A 23,404-nucleotide genomic window follows, 5' to 3' on the forward strand; every position below is an offset into this window, starting at 1 on the left:
TTCGTTCTGCTGTCTCCTATTTTCCAATCGCAAGGTCAGGCACAAGTTCATCTACAGGCCCGCTAACTATGCGAGTTGTTGCCCAACTACTAAGATTACAAACACTCGTTTGATGGCGCTGCAAAATACATTATTATCATGTATTGACTAGCTCGAAGTTCGCGTTAACGCCCCGCCCAACATCAAAACAAATCAATAAGGCACCGGACCTCGTTGATGTTTGAATTAACTGAGTCGTAAATTCCCCTTGTTTCGCTCCAAACGATCTGAAAATGAAAGCACGACTCTATAAAGTTACTTCTAAATATCCCCCGGGAATATACCGCGTTGGCTGACATCATAAATTTGCCTTATTCAGTGTTTGCGCAACGAAATAAGTAACACAGTAAAATAAACTCATTGTGTAAAACACGAATTATGATGCCTTTCGTGTCAACGCCGCATTTTACGAGGATGACAGAATTGCGTTTTCACAATTTGATTCATTAAAATAACGCAATCACTTTTTAGATTCAACAATCTTCGTTTGTTTGTTTGTTTGTTGATCTCTAAATGGTGAACCATATGTTTCATTATGCACATATCTATAATATCTGAAATATTTAAACGGGGGAGTCGTCACCTGCGTATGCGTCAGATGGCCATGGCGTGTGTTTACAATGTTTATACAAACAAGCGTCTACCCACGAGGCTTTGCGTTTTTAGCGTGTGTTGTTGTTACAGTCGCTTGGGACTCAATTCCCGCGCGTGCGCAGGTGACGACCCTCTCGCATTTAACAACAGCTAACTGTAAAGCTGGCAGTTATGACTGTCTCTGTGGTAGGGAGAACAACATTACGGGCCGCGGTATGACCATGTGATTTCCCGACTATAAGCTGAGAATAAAAAATGAAGATGCTGATGTACAAGTTGTTTCTACTTCTCTCAGAGAAACACACAATTATAATACCGTCAGACATGCAGGTGCATCGCGTTTGTTGTCAATCGCAGGGAGGGGGGGGGCTAAATTGTTGATTATATCACACCTAGCTGGGAACGAGGTTGACCAAATATGGTGAAATTGCAAACGTACTCGGACACTGACAATGTCCTTCATTAGTCAATTCTCGTCGTCCAATAATAACGCTGTAACGCGAGGAGTGCCACACACAGTTGAACGCTTCAGTTGTGTCGTCGTTTTTTGTTTGTTTTTTCGTTTTGATACAGTGAATCTTAAAATACAACAATTCGTCGCTAGAGGGCGCAAAGTATTGGAAACGAGCATCATCTTATAATAACAAATAGCCTCACGTCACCCAGAGTAATATACAATACATAAACAGTTGGACAGTTGCCATGAAAAAAATGGAATGTATTTTGTAAATATACCAGTTTGAATTATAACTTTGAAATCTATCGATAATCATATGAAGTTGATAATAATTATGCCATATCAGTTTTGTTTTTATACATTTTAAAAATTTCAAAAGACTGCATCTCTAATATGTACATTATTACAGCTTTCTTACTGTACATATTATGTCTAAAAGTTTGAGGTGATATCGTGAACAAGATGAATTTGAAAGTTCGCTGAAAATGTTGTGTAAACCCTTACCGGGAGGATCATTTCCTTCTAAAGCTAGTATTTCCTTTCAAGTCCACGAAACCTGAACTATATAATGCGTAGCAAAGCATATATAGTAGACTGTCGACATTCGCTCTGATTTTTGTTCTTTTTGTGTTTTTTTATTATTATTAAAAATGATTTAACAAGTTGAAAAAATAGACCAGAGCGATAATCCATATATTTAAAGCTAAAAGAAAAATTATAACGTTTGTGTGCCATGAGTGCTAAACCAAAACTTTGAGCTCGTGTACTTTGTACATGTATTTCACACCAGGATCGCCAGTTGACTTGTACGTGAATATTTAACACTTACGTTAGGTTGCATTGTCAAGTGTGATACAGTGATAAAAATATACTCGATTAGCTTCATGTAACGTTTATCATGCGTGTAGATGGAAATGTCGACTCCGTCATAGACGGCGTCGGTATCGAAGAGCAAACTAACAAAAAACGACAGCATGGTGTTCAGATGCCGCTAGTGGCGCTATTTGTTTCAAAACTTCATAACTGACACCCTTACATCTTTTTCTTCAGTTCTTGTTAAGGTTCCCGGCATCTCGGCAACGCTACGTCGCATAATTTGATTAGGATTAAATCCGCGTATCGATCGTTGACGACTTGAGTGCGTGGCTGATGTAGGGTCCCGCTGGTGGCTGCGAGACATGTGCCTCGCTAACGCTTTGGTAAGATCCTCCTCGCCCACCTGTGCCAACAAGTTACCACGACTTTCCTCGCGAAGCAACACCGCTCGTGGTTCACGAAATTGTCGGGTTGTGTTTTTTCGAGATTTCATCTCGCTTGAGTGGAACAGATCCGGTGGTAGTACCATCCGCCGGTCTTGCATTTTCGTCTCCCGTGTCGGTTCGTCAGCATCAAGATTTGCCTGCTTCGCCAACAACGACTTCTTCGCATTTTGCCGGGAAATACCGTTTTTCAATTTAAACGTGTTTCCCTTTGTGCTCCAGTTTGACTCTTCTTGGTCGTCCTCAACAGAATTCAGATCAGGTGACCTCAAAGCAAACGCTACACGGTGATTTGAATGTCCCTTTTCTCTCGATTCGTCATTTCCATTGAGACACTCTTCTCTAAAAATCCTAATTTTATTTTTTATTTTTAAATTTGATTGCCGTGGGTGAGTAACAGTCGATGGTCTGTTTTCCGTAGTTCTGTTTCTGCTCGCTAACTTCCCGGGCGCCGTTTGAGGGCGCAACGGTTGTACACGCGTGTTTATCGGATACCTCTCCGACCCTTCGCTCATATCTGAGGGACAGGTCAGAGAGATGTCATCATCATCGTCGTCGTCATCACTTATTGACCCGCTTCGTGCCAGTCTTTTATTACGTCTTATAGCCATCCTCTTTCGCAGCAATCTTCTGCGGTATCTTCTTTTACGTTCACGTTCTCTAATCTCCTCCTCTGGAGGGCGCCCTTCTGGGCTTTTCCCGCTACTTATTTGAATTCCAGAGAAATCTTCTTGGATCAAGCGAATGTCATTGTTCACCGTTGCCATGATGCATTTTTTGCTTTTCTCAATGATTCGAAGCCTCTCGTCCAGTTTATACGCCTCCAATTCGTTAATTCGCTTCGCTCTCTGGAGCCTCACTGAGTTGATGCTGATTAACCCCGTTGTCATGGCTACATTGATTCGCCTGCAAAACAAAAATATAGAAATTTCTGAACTCTGTTGCTATTATTGCGACCAGAAAATAACCACTAGCAACAAGTACAATACTTGATCGGGCAATCTCGTTTTACGTATCACTCTATCCTCGGGGGCGGAGCTACGTCACCGACGTTCCACGTTGCTACGACGCGCACCACTGTACATGCATTTCTATGGGCTCTGTGCGCGCTGCTGTGGAACGCCGGTGGAGCCGGTGAAAATTCGAGAAAACAACACAAACTCAACTTTGAAGTAATTCCGAACAACCAAACTTATATATGTTACACACGTAGGGCTAATCTTGTTACACTGTTCAGGGGAGTCTCAACAGTTATCCCAAAGTACCGTTTTCTGAGAGTTTTGGGCCTTTGTTTTCACCGCCGCAGGTTGCCAGGCGGTGAAAATGCCCGGATGTCCGCCCCCGAGGATTGGCAATGATAGCGTTTACATTGTTGGCGCGTAGTAAGAGCGGAAAATCACCCGCGAGCAGAGATGCGCAGCGAAGATAACTAAGTTGAGCACACATGGAGCGCGCACCAATCTTATCAATCCAGCAACAAACGCCATACTGTCCGCTTTTGTACATTTCGCTCGAAGTCGCACCTTCTAGCGACGAAGCCTGCCTGTGACGTCAGATGGCCCGGGATGTATGCCATGCCGTCCACAGCGGCGATAACCATGTTTGGTTGCCACTTTGTCATTATATCACTCAAATTCGCTCCGTATGACCAGTACCGAATAACTAAATTCCCAAACACTATGAATGTTGCGAACCGCATTCAGAGTTATTTATCGTGACGTCACACAATGACTTTGTCACTAGAGGGTGCGACTACTTTGAAAGCTGTCTTACAGTTACGCCCAATTCAAGTGTTCTATTCATGTATTCCAGGTTAAGTATCATAATCCAATTCGAATAACCCAAGACTAGTAGCTCTGAGTAAAATATACATATTTAAGTATGTCTGTTCCTAACTTAAAGCAGGGTGTCGTCACCTGCGCATGCGTCAGATGTCCATAGCGTGTCTTTGTTTACAAACAAGCGTCTACCCATGAGCCTTTGCGTTTTAGCGTGTCTTGTTATCATCGCTTGGGACTCAATTCCCGCGCGTGCGCAGGTGACGACCCTCCCGCTTTAAGTATCACGTATGAAAATACTAGTACGCTGGCAGACGTGAAGGACCACAGACACAGACGAAACAGTATTTTTCCATGTCCATTAACCAGACAGTATGGGTGGGAATTTAACACAGATGCTCCAACGGGATTGGTAATATTTGCAATGTAACCCGACATCGCTTGATTAAGCATTAACCTTGCCTGTTACAAAATAATGCCGATCCATCGGAGACCCATTGTGAACGTCAATGAAACGTGGCATTGAAATAACAGGGGGTGACAGCATTACCGTATTCCGGAACAGCGCCCTCTTTGTTTGAAGCAAAGATACGAAATGCTGCTGAAAATTAAAGCGCGGTAGTCATCCTCTGCGCATGCGGCAAGCGGCCATAGCGTGTCGTCGTTTACAAACAAGCGTCTACCCATGAGCCTTTGCGTTTTAGCATGCGTTGTTATCGTCGCTTGGTACTCAATCAAGTTTGTTAATTTACAAAGATGTTGCCGATTGTTTACGTACTTAGATACGTAATTCAAAATATCAAAATAATTGACGTAATCTGCAACGAGAAAGTAAGGATACTTTGATTGTTATGACCCTGATTCCAATTCATCTTTGTGCATTATTAGTATGCAAATTACGTCGGACTGATTCATAAAATCACAGACTAGTTGATAGCAGACTTTACTAGTCCAAAAAACAAGGATCTGAGCTATTTCAGACCGAATCAGTGGGAATTACAGTGTAAGCAAAAACGCGTTGCTGAAAGCTGTTTCTCTGGGAAACGATGTGCGTTAACTGGCAATATGGCACGAATGAATCCTGGGATGAAGTGAATTGCAACGTCACAACGTTAACGTTGACATGGAAACAACATTCAGCAGCGTGTTATGGTGACAACGTAGTCACTGAACTATCTTGAAACCACTATAAAATACAAACTGAACCGGAACCGATAATAAGAAAATTCCAAAACAAAATAGCTATTAAACCCAAATGTGAAAAGAGGATTCTTTGGTGCAACTTTTTAGTGTTTTATGTACCAATATATCCCTTCCTCAGCCAAGCCTTTTTTTATTTAACACCTGTTTTATCGTTTTCCACCTTCCATTCTTGTGAATCTGTAAAGTTTATGATCAATTTTACAACACCCTACCTGAACATGCCCGGCCTCGTTCAGGAGTAAACTTTTCGTGCAGCTTTGATATTATCTAAAGCCTTGGAAACTATGAAAGGCAGCTATTATAAGAAAGTAACGAAAACGGTTATATATATATAGCGCGTCATGTCCTGGCGTTTTTAACAGGTATCGTCAGGTTAACGGGTTGTTTATGGACGTGGAAAGTTTGAAAATTCTCGACTCGTGCTTGTCCCCAGAAGGAAATGTCATAATGGCTTCAAAACGCCACACTGTTGTAAAAAGAATGACCAATACAATACAATAATTCGCGAATAAATATTTTTATTTTATTATTCGCAACTGTTTCAACAGACAATAGGTCAATTCAAAGATACGACATATGGCAAAATCATGTTACGAACAAAAAAAAGAGAGATAAGCTGGACAATTTGATTGTAAAAAAATATGGAGGGTATCAGTAAAATCCCCAAAAAATACTGAGATCAATAACACTGATATTGGGTCTGGAACATTTCTAAGATTAAAGAGTAGCAATCCTAAAATTTTTGCATAAATCGATGAACATGTTAGGGTGGAAAGGGATTCGAGTTTTGTATTATACATATTTGATACATTTAATATTTATCCGTTTATGTTCAGCTATTGAAGCGGGGGAGTCGTCACCTGCGCATGCGTCAGATGGCCATAGCGTGTCATTGTTTACAAACAAGCGTCTACCCATGAGCCTTTGCGTTTTAGCGTATGTTGTTATCGTCGCTTGGGACTCAATTCTCGCGCGTGCGCAGGTGACGACCTTCCCGCTTTAAATATTTCTGCGTCGGCAATCAGGTACGAGAGAAGTCTTAGTACACCAGGTTACAATACAAAAGTACAGCGACTTTGACTGACCTCATTGAAAAGAAAACATGTACATTTCAAGGAGATCCAGCATTTTAAAAGCTCCGGGAACAATAACACTAATGTGCATACAGAAATTGAGATTGTGAGACAGAATGAAATCCTGATGTTTAACAGATCTGTTTCCATCAATGGGAATGTCCTTAACGGGGTATTTCTTAACAATTAACGATTACTTATCAGTAACAGTAATTACATTATATTTGTCCGTGTTTAAGTTTCCGTTTCCATCACTGACACCAGCGTACACGATAATTAAGACTAACTGGAGCGTACGTGGTTACAGTCTGCCTTACCAGTGATATGATTGAATAATTTATAATCTTCCGCGTAGTGAAAAGTATCTCCCTATACATTTGAACATACGTAACAAACAGCATAGGTAGGGCGGGCCTTAAAGGGAATCTTGCGGTATCTCAGATGTTACCTTTGCTCATGTAGATTCATGGCCACTAATAACGACTCTTCGCCGACGAAGAGATGTAAACACAACGAACCTTTAAGATTGCCATAAATGCCATGAAATTGAAGTTTATAATATAATTTAAGTTAGTGACTGGCAGAGTCAAGTCTATACTAAAGTCTAAATACACTGCGTCCACCTGGTGCCCAGCAATGATATGTTTTGAAATAAATGTATATATGTATTGTCTAACTGAAGTAAAACCATGCTGGTAGTCACAGACGGAGCTTCAAATGGAAGTGAGTCGATAAAAAGACAACCTTCTCAAAAAAGTATAAAATCAATTAAAGATTATAGTGTGGTAGCGCGATATTTTGCGAGACGGCACTTTATCTACTCGCTTCGGGAGACCACTAGGTGGCGTAGTACACGCCATAACGATTTTTTGTGTGACGTGCCTACATTACATATTTCTCTAAACGAGTGTTTCTCGCTGTTCAACATGTATATGGCTATTATCGTATTTTGGTGGAAAACTTGTTTACGTTTAGCGCGCGTATAGGTGCACAGTGATATGAACCGTTCGCTCTGTCGTTTGCACCGACGTTAAAAATATATGTGTTGTATTCGCTGCTGTTTGTATTATTATATGTACATATGTCTAGGTTAATAAAACATCTTACGAGCAACGTTGTCACAGAAGATAGCGAATTAATGCTGAACAATTGCTAATACGATTGCTGATTAACAAAATGTAAACAAATGTTCCCTTATTGGGCCCTTCCCATTTTTCCACAAACCATATTAATCCAAGAGAATCGAAGATAAGATACATCGACAGTATCTAACCTCTTGATTGCATTGTTATGAACGGGCAAGCCACGTCAATGCTGATTTAAAAAGAAGAAAAAGGAGGTACCTATTCACTTTACTTATTGTATCACTGTTGAGTTCAGATGAAGTGCACCTATTTATTTGAAAGGAAATGTAACAAGAAGAGAAAAACACGCTGGTGTCACATTGACCGGGAGTAGCATGATTTGTACGAATAATTTGCAAGTTATGCCGTACTCTTGGTTAACCTGTTTATTCCCTCCCCTTCGTTTCAGGGGTACGTTGCTGGTATAATGTTCGTACAAAAACAAAAACAAAATCAGAACTAGGTCTCGCCGTTGGAAATATCAAAGCATTATGGTATTTGCACCTCGTAGTGTTCGATGTGGATATCACGTGCGAAGAACTGCAATAAATATAGTTGCCATGGTATTCACAAAAAATATCTGCCTTGGCAAAAAGAGAACATCACCAAGCAGTCCAGTGGATTCGATTGTGAATTTTCAGTGTCTTAGGGTGTCATCAAGTCACAGTAATAAAATCAGTATAACTAAAATGGTTACTATCAATGCGACACTATAATATTACTTTGGTATACTGGTTTAATTGCTAGTAAAATTGGTTTTAAAACACTTTGGGTTATTATTATTTTTTTCAAAATTATTACTGTATTATTTTATCCGGAAATTGTTTTCAGAACATCAATATTTTTATGAAAAACATATTTTTGCATACATTATTATCAAATGAAATTCGTCTAACAATATGTATAAATATGATAAATTATGGATTTTACATTTTACTTAGTATCGTGTATTATTTATGAACATAAAAGTATTTATTTTAATTATTTACGAAACAATTTCTGTATTCTTCTACTAATATTGACGTAGTAATATTTTATGAATATTAATATTAAAACACTATATTCACAGTGTATGCACCCCGTCATAAAACAAATATTGAATTAGAAGCATACCGTATATTTGTTCGGTGAAAAATTGAAATTGTTTTACAATCTCCATATGAATACAAGTGTGTGGTTTACAATCTCCATATGAATACAAGTACGTATTTTACAAACTCCATATGAATACAAGTGTGTGGTTTACAAACTCCATATGAATACAAGTGTGTGGTTTACAAACTCCATATGAATACAAGTGTGTGGTTTACAAACTCCATATGAATACAAGTATGTGGTTTACAAACTCCATATGAATACAAGTGTGTGGTTTACAAACTCCATATGAATACAAGTGCGTGGTTTACAAACTTCATATGAATACAAGTGTGTGGTTTACAAACTCCATATGAATACAAGTATGTGGTTTACAAACTCCATATGAATACAAGTGTGTGGTTTACAAACTCCATATGAATACAAGTGCGTGGTTTACAAACTTCATATGAATACAAGTGTGTGGTTTACAAACTCCATATGAATACAAGTGTGTGGTATACAAACTCCATATGAATACAAACAAGTGCGTGTTTTACAAACTCCATATGAATACAAGTGTGTGGTATACAAACTCCATATGAATACAAGTGCGTGTTTTACAAACTCCATATGAATACAAGTGTGTGGTATACAAACTCCATATGAATACAAACAAGTGCGTGTTTTACAAACTCCATATGAATACAAGTGTGTGGTATACAAACTCCATATGAATACAAGTGCGTGTTTTACAAACTCCATATGAATACAAGTGTGTGGTTTACAAACTCCATATGAATACAAGTGTGTGGTATACAAACTCCATATGAATACAAACAAGTGCGTGTTTTACAAACTCCATATGAATACAAGTGCGTGGTTTACAAACTTCATATGAATACAAGTGTGTGGTATACAAACTCCACATGAATACAAACAAGTGCGTGTTTTACAAACTCCATATGAATACAAGTGTGTGGTATACAAACTCCATATGAATACAAGTGCGTGTTTTACAAACTCCATATGAATACAAGTGTGTGGTTTACAATCTCCATATGAATACAAGTGTGTGGTTTACACACTCCATATGAATACAAGTGTGTGGTTTACAAACTCCATATGAATACAAGTATGTGGTTTACAAACTCCATATGAATACAAGTGTGTGGTTTACAAACTCCATATGAATACAAGTGTGTGGTTTACAAACTCCATATGAATACAAGTGCGTGGTTTACAAACTTCATATGAATACAAGTGTGTGGTTTACAAACTCCATATGAATACAAGTAATACAAGTGTGTGGTATACAAACTCCATATGAATACAAACAAGTGCGTGTTTTACAAACTCCATATGAATACAAGTGTGTGGTATACAAACTCCATATGAATACAAGTGCGTGTTTTACAAACTCCATATGAATACAAGTGCGTGTTTACTATCTCCATACGAATACATGTGTGTGTTTCTCTGTTTCCATATGAATACAAATGTGTGTTTACTATCTCCATATGAATACAAGTGTGTGTTTCTCTGTCTCAATATGAATACAAATGTGTGTTTTACAATCTCCATATGAATACAAGTGTGTATTTCTCTGTCTCAATATGAATACAAGTGCGTGTTTACTATCTCCATACGAATACATGTGTGTGTTTCTCTGTTTCCATATGAATACAAATGTGTGTTTACTATCTCCATATGAATACAAGTGTGTGTTTCTCTGTCTCAATATGAATACAAATGTGTGGTTTACAATCTCCATATGAATACATGTGTGTGTTTCTCTGTCTCCATATGAATACAAATGTGTGTTTACTATCTCCATATGAATACAAGTGTGTGTTTCTCTGTCTCCATATGAATACAAATGTGTGTTTACTATCTCCATATGAATACAAATGTGTGTTTCTCTGTCTCCATATGAATACAAATGTGTGTTTACTATCTCCATATGAATACATGTGTGTGTTTCTCTGTCTCAATATGAATACAAATGTGTGGTTTACAATCTCCATATGAATACATGTGTGTGTTTCTCTGTCTCCATATGAATACAAATGTGTGTTTACTATCTCCATATGAATACAAGTGTGTGTTTCTCTGTCTCAATATGAATACAAATGTGTGGTTTACAATCTCCATATGAATACATGTGTGTGTTTCTCTGTCTCCATATGAATACAAATGTGTGTTTACTATCTCCATATGAATACAAGTGTGTGTTTCTCTGTCTCCATATGAATACAAATGTGTGTTTACTATCTCCATATGAATACAAATGTGTGTTTCTCTGTCTCCATATGAATACAAATGTGTGTTTACTATCTCCATATGAATACAAGTGTGTGTTTCTCTGTCTCAATATGAATACAAATGTGTGGTTTACAATCTCCATATGAATACATGTGTGTGTTTCTCTGTCTCCATATGAATACAAATGTGTGTTTACTATCTCCATATGAATACAAGTGTGTGTTTCTCTGTCTCCATATGAATACAAATGTGTGTTTACTATCTCCATATGAATACAAGTGTGTGTTTCTCTGTCTCCATATGAATACAAATGTGTGTTTACTATCTCCATATGAATACATGTGTGTGTTTCTCTGTCTCCATATGAATACAAATGTGTGTTTTACTATCTCCATATGAATACAAATGTGTGTTTTACTGTCTCCATATGAATAAGTGTGTGTTTTTACAATCTTAATATCAATATCAAGTGTTGCTTTGTTTCTGTGCTGTTTTATTTGACCTGAGTTGTAGTTTTTGTCATTTTTCGCTGTGGTGTGCCTGGTCGTGGTGTGCTGTGCGGGATAGTAATATCACATCTCTTCTGTCGTGTTCTGTGACAAAATAAAAAGCAAGCCTGTTTCAATACTCCCAGCTTCTGTCCACCACTCATACCAACCGATTCGGAAAGAAAAGATATTATGCCATTGAACTTAAATCATTAATGTGTCTACTGTGTCAACAAGAACATTAAAACTAGGGAGTATATAAATCACGTGACCACAACGCATTGAGGATAACATTGTAGAAAATTATCCTATTAATCACTGCGTCTGTCAACTGAAATGAATATACCATTATTAGAAGTTATGAGGGGCCAAGAAATAAGTATCCCAGTAAATAAAGTGAAAAGATTTTCTGAAAATACTTCTCCAAACGAACATATATTGAATATTATAGCATGAATTCTGCCTGTCTTTTCCATCTGTCGTGATGGTGGTTCGTATTATTATTTGATTAAATATTCATATAAGTCGGGCCCTCTACCGCTTCTATGACTTAAAAATGGCGTAGTGGTGCGTAAACAATGTCGTTTAAATCTGGTTTTGTTGTTTCTCGTGATTCACAATATAGCAAATCTCCAAAGGAACAATACTTTTAACGGCAGTCGGCCATAAATCAAAACATTACGACATTTACCTATTTACGTCCCCGAATCTCGCCTCGTCGCTAGCGGTCGCGACTTTTATCCAATATGTATTTAGAAACCTTGTTTAGATTTGATAGAGAGTGTATTTTAGATTTGCTAATCAGCTAATCCCTGTCTCCGTTATTTCGTGGTACAGCTAATTTCAATTGTACGGAAAGAGTGTCATTGTTTTAGGGGTTAACCATTATGAACTATGGGGGCTTGAAAAAAAAGATTAGAACAGCTTAACCATCCTCCAGAAATGATAGGTATTTGAACAAATATCCGCACATTTGATATAGTACAGTTAAAAACCAGCAACATATAACCTTGATCAGTACAAAGGTTAAAACTAAATAAAGAAACAACGAACAAGTTCCTCTCCCAGCGATTGTAATGGTAAGCCCCTTACTATACCTACTTAGTAACTTGCAACACTGATAAAGACTCTCTGTTTTCGCCATTGTGAAATTCTTTCGTTTTTATGCAGAAAAACACAGTATTTTCACTAAGTAAAATCATATTCAAGACAAGTAAAAGGCAAAAATATCGAGAATATAGCAAATTATTCTATAATATTCTTGTTTAATCGGTAAGTATGAAAATTATGTATGTATGCATATGAATTATGAATTTGTTATGAATTATTTTTAATATAAATTTCTGAATTATTTTGTCAAAGTCATTTTTTCAGGACCCCCCGCCAAAAAAAAAGAAATAATTTCACAATGTCGAAAACAGAAAGTCTTTATCGTAGTGTTTTGCAATTACTCGAAGAACAACAATAAGGAAAGTTGTGCGTGAAGTATTTAACTGTAAACTGTCACGCTAGTGCACGATTGTCCCATGGAATGTCAACATTCTCACGTGCTAAACTTGAGAGACTGGCAATAATTTAAAGGGCGGCAGTCGTCGTGCCGCGTCCTGTTCGATATGGGACTCATTGTTTATTTGGGTTTTGGGTCCCATGTTACGTAATAAATATACAACGCGTGCATTAGTCGCGTTACATTCGAATATTGTTTTAATGGAATTGTGCGCCTGGAAAAAATAATTTTACAAGTACTATTTTTCTACTCCTGCCCTCTACGTGTCAGGAATATCATTATTGCATAATGACGTAACAAGTTGCCCATGTGCCAATAAAGTGCAGTGTAATTGTCTACATATGGGGGACCCATATCGAGCTCGAAGCGTCACGATGAACTTCAATCTTTGGTAGATAAATTATGCATTAAAGCGCAGTGGTCGTCGCGCAGCGCGTGTTCGAATTTCATGTAAATAAACAATGTATTTTACATGCATTGTGTACGTCGCTATGAGTCCCATATTGAACAGGACGCGGCGCGACGACTGCCGCCCTTTAACATCGTCTCGTTTGGGGCGTTAATTACAAGTGCACGTGCGAACCAACTTATTTGGAATAGCAAACAGCTTTGGAAATCGAATCCACAACCTATGCTAAAGCGAGGCAATCTCTCTAACCACTGTCCCAGCGCTGCGGTTATTGATTAATATGAATACAATCGCATGTTTAAATTAATTTCATTTACGGGGGAAAACGGGGAAAACACCTCGGCAAGATATTAAGTTTTCCAGTAAGCGCATGTAATTGGTATTCAATTTCGGTGAAGTTGACCCTCGTCGGATTGTTTTCAAACGCTACAACTAAATCGGCCAACGGGCGTAATATCATGAACGTGATACGGGGTATCTTTGAATCTATTTGGAACTTCTCAGGTATGTTAAATGTTTTCATTGTCAAGCAAACATTAATCAAGTAGAAGCGAGCGTTCCATCGAACCGATTCTTTGTTCCGTGTTCGCTGCTTGACTTATCCTAGAGCACCAAAGATGAATGAGTTTATATTAACAATAGTTTGGGGTAATTTGTTTTCGACTTATATGAAGTGAAAATAAAAACAGCGTCTACCCTCGTACTGAGATCTTAACCTTGAATTTGACTGACTGAAATGGTTAACGTTTCTACCAGTTTGTTGTATGGCAAGTCAGTTTACTACAATTTTTCAATAATTTTCTCTAAAGCGAGGCGAGTAATATATTTGATGAATGATTGATGAGAAACAATCTTCCCCATGCATACCATTATCGTTCATTAAAATTGTTTTTTAGTATAATCGTATTATCCCAATACTGAAACATACATACCGGGATATATAGCAAGGGGACATATTCGGCAATTGTTTTACACGTGCCTGACGTGAACCACTTGTTCCAAATAGGAACTATTTGATGAATGTAGTTGAGGGTGTTAAATGTTAAAAGAAAATGGTATCTAGAAGTAACATGGTTATTAAACGATATCCAACAATATCATTCAGTTAACAAATGTGATAAATTAACCTCGGCACAAATGAAACAAATTGATTTGGGCATCAAGGATTTATTTCTAACAAGATGGAAAGGTGAGGTCCATAATGATAACCGCACCAAAGCAAATGAAAAAAAACGGCTTATCAAATATGATTTAAATTTTGAACCATGTGTAGTCAAGCAAAAAAACTTTGAACTGCGTAGTGTGCTTACCCAATTCCGTCTTAGTGACCATAGTCTCAAAATTGAAATAAGTTGTCATAACAAATTCCTTTAAACAACAGAGTTTGTGACATGTGTAACAAAGGTCTAATTGAGGATGAAATGCACTTTCTAATGGAATGCAACAAATATAATGAGTTGTGTACTAATCTGTTCAATAAAGCTAAGGATATGATCCCAGAATTTGAAAATAAACCTGCAGAGAAAAAAAATCATGGAACTGTTACAGAATGAAAACATTGTTATACCAGTAGCACAGTTCATAAGTAAAAGTTTGAAGTCAGGAAGCAGGATCTTAGTTGACATTTTAATGCCTGCTGTCAGTAATATTAACTTTTACTTTTTTTCTCTGTTATGACAAATTTTACCTATTTCCAATTATTTTAGTAATCTAACATTATTTAGTAATTTAGTGGTGTTGTATTTTGTTATCTCGTATATATCTTTTTGTCTTGTACCTTGTAACCATTGCCTTCCCCCCGGGATTGTATGACAGTCAATAAGTAAATAAATAAATATTCGATTTGCCAGCTATAATGTTTCTGTGTCGACTAATGCCTTGTAATACCCGTCTACCATTCTCTCTGTTGTGTTCGAACTTTTTAACGAACTATAGTAGACCTCCGCTGAGGAAAAAAATGTGCCGATTAAAGCACAACAACTTTCGTATATTATGATTGCATCCCTTACAGCATTATATCCACCGCCGACTCGGAGATCACACTGTCAACGTGAATTACGTCACGTTGTCTTTGAGTGATAAAAATTCACTTTGTTGATACATTTGATCATTGGTAATAGTTGCTAACTGCTAACAGAAATATTTTATGTCAAATCGAAGTATACAATATGTTCTACTATACTTACAATTATGTCTTAGTTCTTCCATAATTGAAGTGAATAGAATGTCGCTTCTATTTTTACTTAAAAATGTGATACTAACCAGAGAAGAAAGAACCACGCACGCGAAAAAGAAAATGTTAATACAGAACAATTAACTTTTGTTGCTGCACTGAAGTGGAAACAGTATTGTCGGACTGATTCACAATATTGTCAAATTCTCATTAATAGTGTTTTGTAAATAGTTCACCGGGCGTTCTACAGTACACATGTGAAAACCAGTTCTCAAGAGACCATTAACGATTATTGATTAATTGGTCAGACTTTCTATACGCTGTCTCAAATTATTGACGACCTGCTTCCAATAAATCACACTTCAGTCTCGAGACCATACAGCACGTACATTACTGAAGTATGTTCTCGGCTCCCCGCTGCTAAAAAAATAAGTGCATATTTCTTTGAATGACGGGAAAATCATCGTTTACGTTTTAAACCGCCCTGTCTCCGAGTAAATGTTACGAATGACATCTTCTATGTTTTCTGTCATTCGAGTAGGGTTGGTCTCACGTCTTTCATACTAGAAACATTCGATCGCCAAAAAGTTGCTTTTACAAAATATTAAACGTTTGGTTAGTAGCAAACCTGCGTATAAAATATTTTTTTTTATTTTTTGGCAATGTTTGTAAATAATTTAATTTTAAATTATCGGTAGCACAATGCAAACGAAATCATATATATATCATACTAAGATTGAATTGAAAATGGATAATGCGTAGACGTTGAAGTGATGTAACAACTACATGTTCCCAGACTGGATATTTGTCTTATATGTCTCACTTGATTGTTTTGTGAGCGCGTAGCCTGATTTGAATACAACGCGTACGGATACCTTGCATTATTCGAGTCACTCTATCAGTATTTCAAGGTTTCGCGGCGACGGTTTATAGATAATAATGTCATCCGTTATGTTATGTTATGTTATGTTATGTTATGTTGTCTGGTGTAGAGTCGGTTATTCTGTTCTAGTTTAATATCAACTTATGAATGTATGGCAGCGATCCGTATGGATGTTTGTAGAGTAATGTGATCGCTATACCCGACCGAGTTTCAGTACGAATGTAAATAGATATTCGCAGCGCTGTTCGGAACACTAGTCTATGTTCACAAATGGAGATTCGTGCCAGCTTGCTCGATGATGTGTAGGGCAAAATACCATAACGGTGTTGGCTATTGTACTCACCTGTCAATACGTGTGTGTTTAGCGCTTTCAGTCGCCCATGCGTTTGGCCACACGAACTAAGGCACCAACCCCTGGCTTATACTTCGCCATATACCGGCACACTGGACTCGAGTGTTTACCGGGTGAATCTCCTGGGACAACTATAATCACAGTCTCTTTTCTTGAGAATTAGATCGCCCAGTGGTTATTCGGGCGTTAGAATGGGAAGGTTAACCTATGTACTTCTTAAGAGTCCTCGGGTCAAGGAAGAGTTCGCTTGTTAGTCCCGTGGTGTGTGGTTAGGCGTTACCATGGAGGGTAGCCATCAGTCGATTGACATCTCGATAGCCGTATACAATGTAGGTACACAGTGGCACGTAAACCGGTTCTCCGTTACCCGACCTGAAAACAAAACCCCGTCCTCTCCTGCTGGCTTTCTGATTGACTGACTGACTGACTGACTGACTGACTGACTGACTGATTCTAGCTTTACGTCACGTCTGCATTCAACACAACAGCTTCGGACATATGTTATTCCCTGGCACAGTCGTAGTGTTCGTGCGGGTGTCTGTATTCTGAAACTACTCGATCCAACACTCCAAGATGTTCTTACAAATACGCTATCACACGTACACTTAAGATCACTGTTGTTCGTCAAACACACGTCATATTACATAACCCACGCACGTTTACTCCGCTTTCAACGTCGCCGTGTGTAATCATACCCCTAACGTAGTTATTCTTCAAGACTGTACGATTACTTATAAAGTACAGACATCCTCGCTTATTGCAGTACGTCACATCTCTAGCGCATAAAAGCGATGATCTAAATTGCGAAAAGCCTATATACGAAGTAAAAAACGCCATTGTGTGCAATCATTGGGCGGGTATTCAGTCTTTTCAGCAAACCTTTACGAGTACCGTCGATTCTCCCTTGATGTGAGAACTGTATTATTCCGCGTACTATGCTTGGGTGGTTCGCTACAAAGACATCTTTTCTGTCACTGTATAATATAAAAAAAAAACTCATTGAGAACAATTTTTTCCCGAAACGCCTTTATCTCAGGCAAACTGCTCAATTCCGCGATATAGTGATCGTAGAATGAAAATGTTTACAATGGTGTTTTTCGAGTTGTTCGAGTCGGAATAACATCGATATGTTTGTTTGTTTGTTTGTAATCGACAATACGGCGTCCATGGGCGTGGTGTCTTGTTTTGCACGACAACCTACGTCACGTTTAACATTGCTCGCGTGAAAGAGTGCGTACCAAAGGTCCCAGTAACACAATATACTCGGAAAACAATGTAAAACAGTAATTAAAATGTAACTGTATTCATCACAAATATTTGTCGATATGCAAAATAATATGTCCTGTCATCGAGAAGTGGGTTATTAATACTATCAGGTAAATTAAAAGTATGGATATTTGTTTTATATCGTGTAGATACAGTTTCCTGTCGTTAAAAGTGTTTAATTTCAACCGACTACCGTACATATTGCATCATATTTAAATTATATCATGTATTTTGTAACACTGGTATTTGAAAATATTTCATAAAATATATTTTAAAAAAACTACCAATTTCCAATTGATATAAAACACGTATTTGCACGGTACGTACGTTTTATAAACTGAAATAAATCCGGGTACTATGTATTAATTATAAATCCAGAAAGTGGTTCCCAACAAACCAGACATTTCCATAAAGACCAGAAGTTTAAATTGAGATATTCAGCAAGTTAACTTAAACGGCGGTGGTCGTCGCGCCGCGTCCTGTTCGATATGGGACTCATAGCGACATATACAACGCGTTTAAAATACATTGTTTATTTACATGAAAACCAAACACGCGCTGCGCGACGACCACCGCGCTTTAAGAGACACGCGACGTTGATAAGACCAAGCATTAATACTTTATACTTAATCTTTTTGAGCTAGCAGGATATGTGTGAATCAGTTGTCGGCAGGTCAGCGATAAATCAAATTTAAATACTAAACAACGAGACCATCGAGACCAGCGCGCTCCGCCTTGTGCTTGACCAAGAAATGTCCGTGCATTAACTAACTGTATTTTTTGTTTTGTTTTTTTCATATCAAGAATTAAAAATGTATACTTTTATTGGAATACGAATAAATATGAACACAAATGATAACCATGATGACGTCAACTGAGGTGCTCGGACAACAATATCATGTCACACACAGAAACAACAAATAGTCGTAGCGGGGGCAACCAACAACGTATTCATTAGTAACGAGTATTGCACAATCGTGCATAACACGGTAATTTCGTGTAAAAGTAGGTCAAATTTTGACCTTCTCAATAAGTTTAATTTTTTACCACTCGTGTGTTCAGTTTGTTTATTATCCAGTTTTAGATAAAATTTAACATCATCTTTTGTTACTATATCGACTCCAACCGTTTCCGGTGAAGAACATTGAATGATGGCTGGGAATAATTCTACAATTAAGGGCTTTATGTTCATAAACAAAACACATTATATTAGAAAATTATAGCAATATTATCCTTAAAAACATCCAGTTTAAAACCAAGTTGAAGGATAACAATAATTTAACCAGTCACAGTTTTTACCCCCCCCCGAATGTATAATGCTCAACCCTTAATTTAGCATAAAACGTACAGACCCTTTAATATCCATCGACATACCTCGGAGTCCTTAGATTATGATTAATAATCTGATATCATAATAATAATAATAATCTATTCTTAGATTTTTGAAAATGTATGACCTACAATGTCTGTCATGACAGGTAAAATACACTCTGGTGCACGGTGTATTGTATTACACATGTACGTGTAGGTATTGTCGATTGAACCACCGCGTGCGATGAATAAGCAATGAGTTCCTCCTATCTTACCAATGTAAGGAGTTTTACGTATTTTGAATGTGAAATACACACCTTGTAATCAAGCAATTAAAGCGGGTAAGTCGTCACCTACGCATGCGTCAGATGGCCATAGCGTGTCATTGTTTACAAACAAGTGTCTACCCATGAGCCTTTGCGTTCTTAGCGTGTGTTGTTATCATCGCGTGGGACTCAATTCCCGCGCGTGAGCAGATGACGACCTTCCCGCTTTAACGCACAGTTCTCACAGCGACACGCGTCTAGCATGAACTGGTTCCCATGTCAAGTTGCCGTGTAGACTTGTGATGCAGTCCGGAAAATATAGAGAAAAAAAAAACACATAGAACAAATCTCATCTGATTTTTCACGTAGTGTTTACCAACCGCGTATCTGTGTTTGTCACCGTTTTATTAAATGGACATCAACCACTTGTATGTTGTACGCTGTTGTGTATTTTTAGCTCTAATTCAGTGGTAACACAAATACTACTTATTACCTGCTGGCACCTGCAGAATGGCGTTGTGTTTCACTTTGGCCGTGTACGTACGCAACCCCGGCGTTATGTTGCACTTTGGCCGTGTACGTACGCAACCCCGGCGTTGTGTTGCACTTTGGCCGTGTACGTACGCAACCCCGGCGTTGTGTTGCACTTTGGCCGTGTACGTACGCAACCCCGGCGTTGTGTTGCAATTTGGCCGTGTACGTACGCAGCAGTTATGATGAAATTGCCACGCACTAGAGTAGTACTACACTAAAATACTATAATAAAAAATACGTTCCCTGCTAACTATATTTACCCTCTAAGTTTTTTTGTGTTCTATTTATCTGAAGCAAGTCGCTTTGAATCAAAGAACTACAATTTCAACGAATAATTTACATTTCTGTTGAATAAAGTTTAGCTATAAACCCGTAATTTCTTTTGTATATGAAAACGAGAGGTGATTAAACTCACTTTCGACCTTTACGTCAACGTACGCTTAATGCGTACGTAAAAAAAAACAATTCAGAATTTCTCGCACCATAAATCGAATTAAGTTTCGTCCGCATGTCTCCATTAGTCGGCAATACGTCTGTGAATTGTCGTAATCAGTGACGTCAACGTCTGAAAGTAATATCGATGGCCGAGTGGCCGTTCACCTCCATCGCGAGCTGATCGTAAAATATACCTTTTCTAAAAGTCGCGCCCCTTACAACAGTCGTTTCTTGTATTGTTTTTTTTTTTTACAAAGATCATTCAAAGCGTCAACATAGATTTTATATACAGTCGTTCACCAGGAAAGATTGTATATTCCAGATACAAACGTATATACAAATAAACATGCACGTGTGCGTCATTTGACGTCATAGAAGGGACCCTCACTAGAGGGCGCAACTTAGGGTGTATTGTATCGTGGGCTGTTTGTCAGTCATTTGTTTTGCATTCTTGTACTTGGACATAACCTAAATGACTATGAATTGGGGTATTATTTGGATATGTCTTTTCTACTATCCCATAACATGTATAGTGTGTGGCAAGTGACTCTGTGTAACGAACAGTAACGTGTCACACATTGCTATTGACTAGTGTAATAGCAAGATACGTTGAACGAAATTAAAGCGGGAGGGTCGTCACCTGCGCACGCGCGGGAATTGAGTCCCAAGCGAAGATAACAACACACGCTAAAACGCAAAGGTTGACGCTTGTTTGTAAACAATGACACGCTATGGCCATATGACGCATGTGCAGGTGACGACTCCCCGCTTTAAGGTTTTGAGGCGATGATATTTTCTCAGCATACTAGTATAACAACGCTACTCATCATAACCAGAAAAAAATAATTGACGCTTATAACATTGCCACATTTTGTGTATAGAGGATTGTAATGTGTAATATCATCGGATATGACACGTAGCATGCAGGAAGAAGTGCAGACATTGGCGACCATTTGTAGCATTATTGCTGGTACGTCCGATTGATCGATCATGCATACACGTAACAGCCATGATGGTGGGTGATATGCGATACACAAAAGCAGTACGGTGTTGTTTCAGTCAATGTCAGACTAACTGGCAACATTACAGTTATTGCACACTCGATAGCCGGATATCTCAATGTAGAATAATCGTCAAGTTATATCCAGAATGCAGAATGCATAGGAACGTATACGGTTAAATTGTGTTGCTATAGAGGTACACAAAAAGTTACCCTTAAACGACTTCGAGTTCATGTCACAGTATTATGAACAGTTATTGGAACTTTTCAACCCAAATTTATTTTAAATTTACATGTTGAAGATAAAAGTATGAATGTAACTTATGATGAGCACAAATGATTAAAAGGACCGTGGTTGTCGCACCGTGTCCTATTCGATATAAAACCATAACGAAGTACGCAGCGCGTGTTTGAATTTCATGTGAACAGACAATGTATTTTACACGCGTTGTGTACCTCGCTATGAGTCCCATATCGAACAGGACGCGACGCGACAGCCATTTAAAGGGCGGCGGTCGTCGCATAGCGCGTATTCGAACTAGTTGACACACTGTTCACTTTCTGTCACTGGCTCATGCACTCAAATGGACTGTCTCGGTGCAGCTAACATAACTTATTTAAATCTTAATTTAAATTTAAAAAGGACGTATCCAAATAAAGTCAACGTTCCAATAAAACAATCAGCAGAAAATTTTCGCATTAGGTTACAATTGACCAGGCACATTGATTTGCAATAAACGAAAAAGACTCTAATGTCGTTCGTGTGTCCAGTGTATTAGTGTACTTCAAAGATTTGTAATTGTATATATATTTATAGAAGCTAGTATATCGACAGGAATATGTCGATTGATTGTTTCCTTGTGAACCCAATTGACTGGCGCCGATTTAAGGTGAGGGTTGTTAGCTTGAGATAAATTGTAATTGCCTTAATTCTACGACTGGGCATCGTATGACAATTGAAAATACAAGGGATCGTTTGATATGTTCGTCTCTATAACAAATCTGCTATTGACCTATTGAGCGTGTTCTTTTGCGCATAAACACCGAGTTGAATGTAAAGACGAATTCCCTTAGAACACCCGCCGTTTAGTTGTCAGAGTCTCGGGCTTTTGGAGATAAATATAGTTTATTTAGCCGGATCACCGATTGTCAAATATGATTTTTTTGTTCTATCTCCATTGTCCAATGTACGGGCCGTGGTCAATAGACAATACCGTTCCATTGTTTGGGTTAAGAATCTTAAACGCTGAATCTCTTCGAGTCCATTCAATTGAAATGAACATCACGGTCGGTTGTTCCATGGCATCCCAATTAACGGCAGTGCTGACAGCCACAGAGATAACTCCAATTACAGGGTGCTCACATGAAGCCTACGGGAAGTCAGACACGCATCGAAGAGACGTGTTTCAGTGAAGGTTTAATCATGGCAGATATTAATTAGTCCATAACGCCGTTCACGATTTAATCTATAAGACGTCTAAACTGAATAGGATAACGTTGATTTAGAAAACACTTCATAATTATGAATGTGGACAGTGTTCGATATGCTATATATGCAACGCGGGCGGATGAATACAGTTGTTTGTATGAAATCAAATTGATTAGTTGATTACCACACTTTGACAAATTAACAAGAGTGATTTGTAAACAGCGTCCTACCAAACGTAGAAAGTCCCAAAAAGAAGTTATCTTAACTACACTGGTATTTTCAAGCTGCCTATTCACTCAAATGTATCCGTCCGCTATTTCAAAACTCTCTGGTTCAGTTTCAGCCAAAATCATAACTTTGCTTATTCTGGTAACACATTAACTAACAATGTTTGAAATATAAGCTTAATTGGTACTCCCTGCAAGAGGTTGTCATGAGAATAGAGGGAGTGATATGACCCGCGCCTTGATACAAATCCAAATTTT

General features: G+C 38.1%; 1 protein-coding gene across 1 annotated transcript; it reads right to left on the bottom strand.

Moving 5' to 3' along the window:
- Positions 1-1,322: 1,322 nt before the first annotated feature.
- LOC144359587 (uncharacterized) lies at positions 1,323-17,449 on the bottom strand. The gene is made up of 2 exons (XM_078012707.2): positions 16,670-17,449; positions 1,323-3,255 (listed from the first exon to the last, which is right to left on the bottom strand). The coding sequence occupies exon 2, from the start codon at positions 3,237-3,239 to the stop codon at positions 2,100-2,102; it is 1,140 nt and encodes a 379-aa protein (XP_077868833.1). The 5' UTR covers positions 3,240-3,255; positions 16,670-17,449; the 3' UTR covers positions 1,323-2,099.
- Positions 17,450-23,404: the final 5,955 nt, after the last annotated feature.

Source organism: Saccoglossus kowalevskii, chromosome 12 (assembly GCF_978046115.1).
Source record: "Saccoglossus kowalevskii chromosome 12, keSacKowa6.1, whole genome shotgun sequence".
Lineage (NCBI taxonomy): Eukaryota > Metazoa > Hemichordata > Enteropneusta > Harrimaniidae > Saccoglossus > Saccoglossus kowalevskii.

Coding starts and splice junctions, on each gene's coding strand:
- LOC144359587 (XM_078012707.2), bottom strand. CDS start 3,239: ATGACAACGGGGTTAATCAGCATCAACTCAGTGAGGCTCCAGAGAGCG.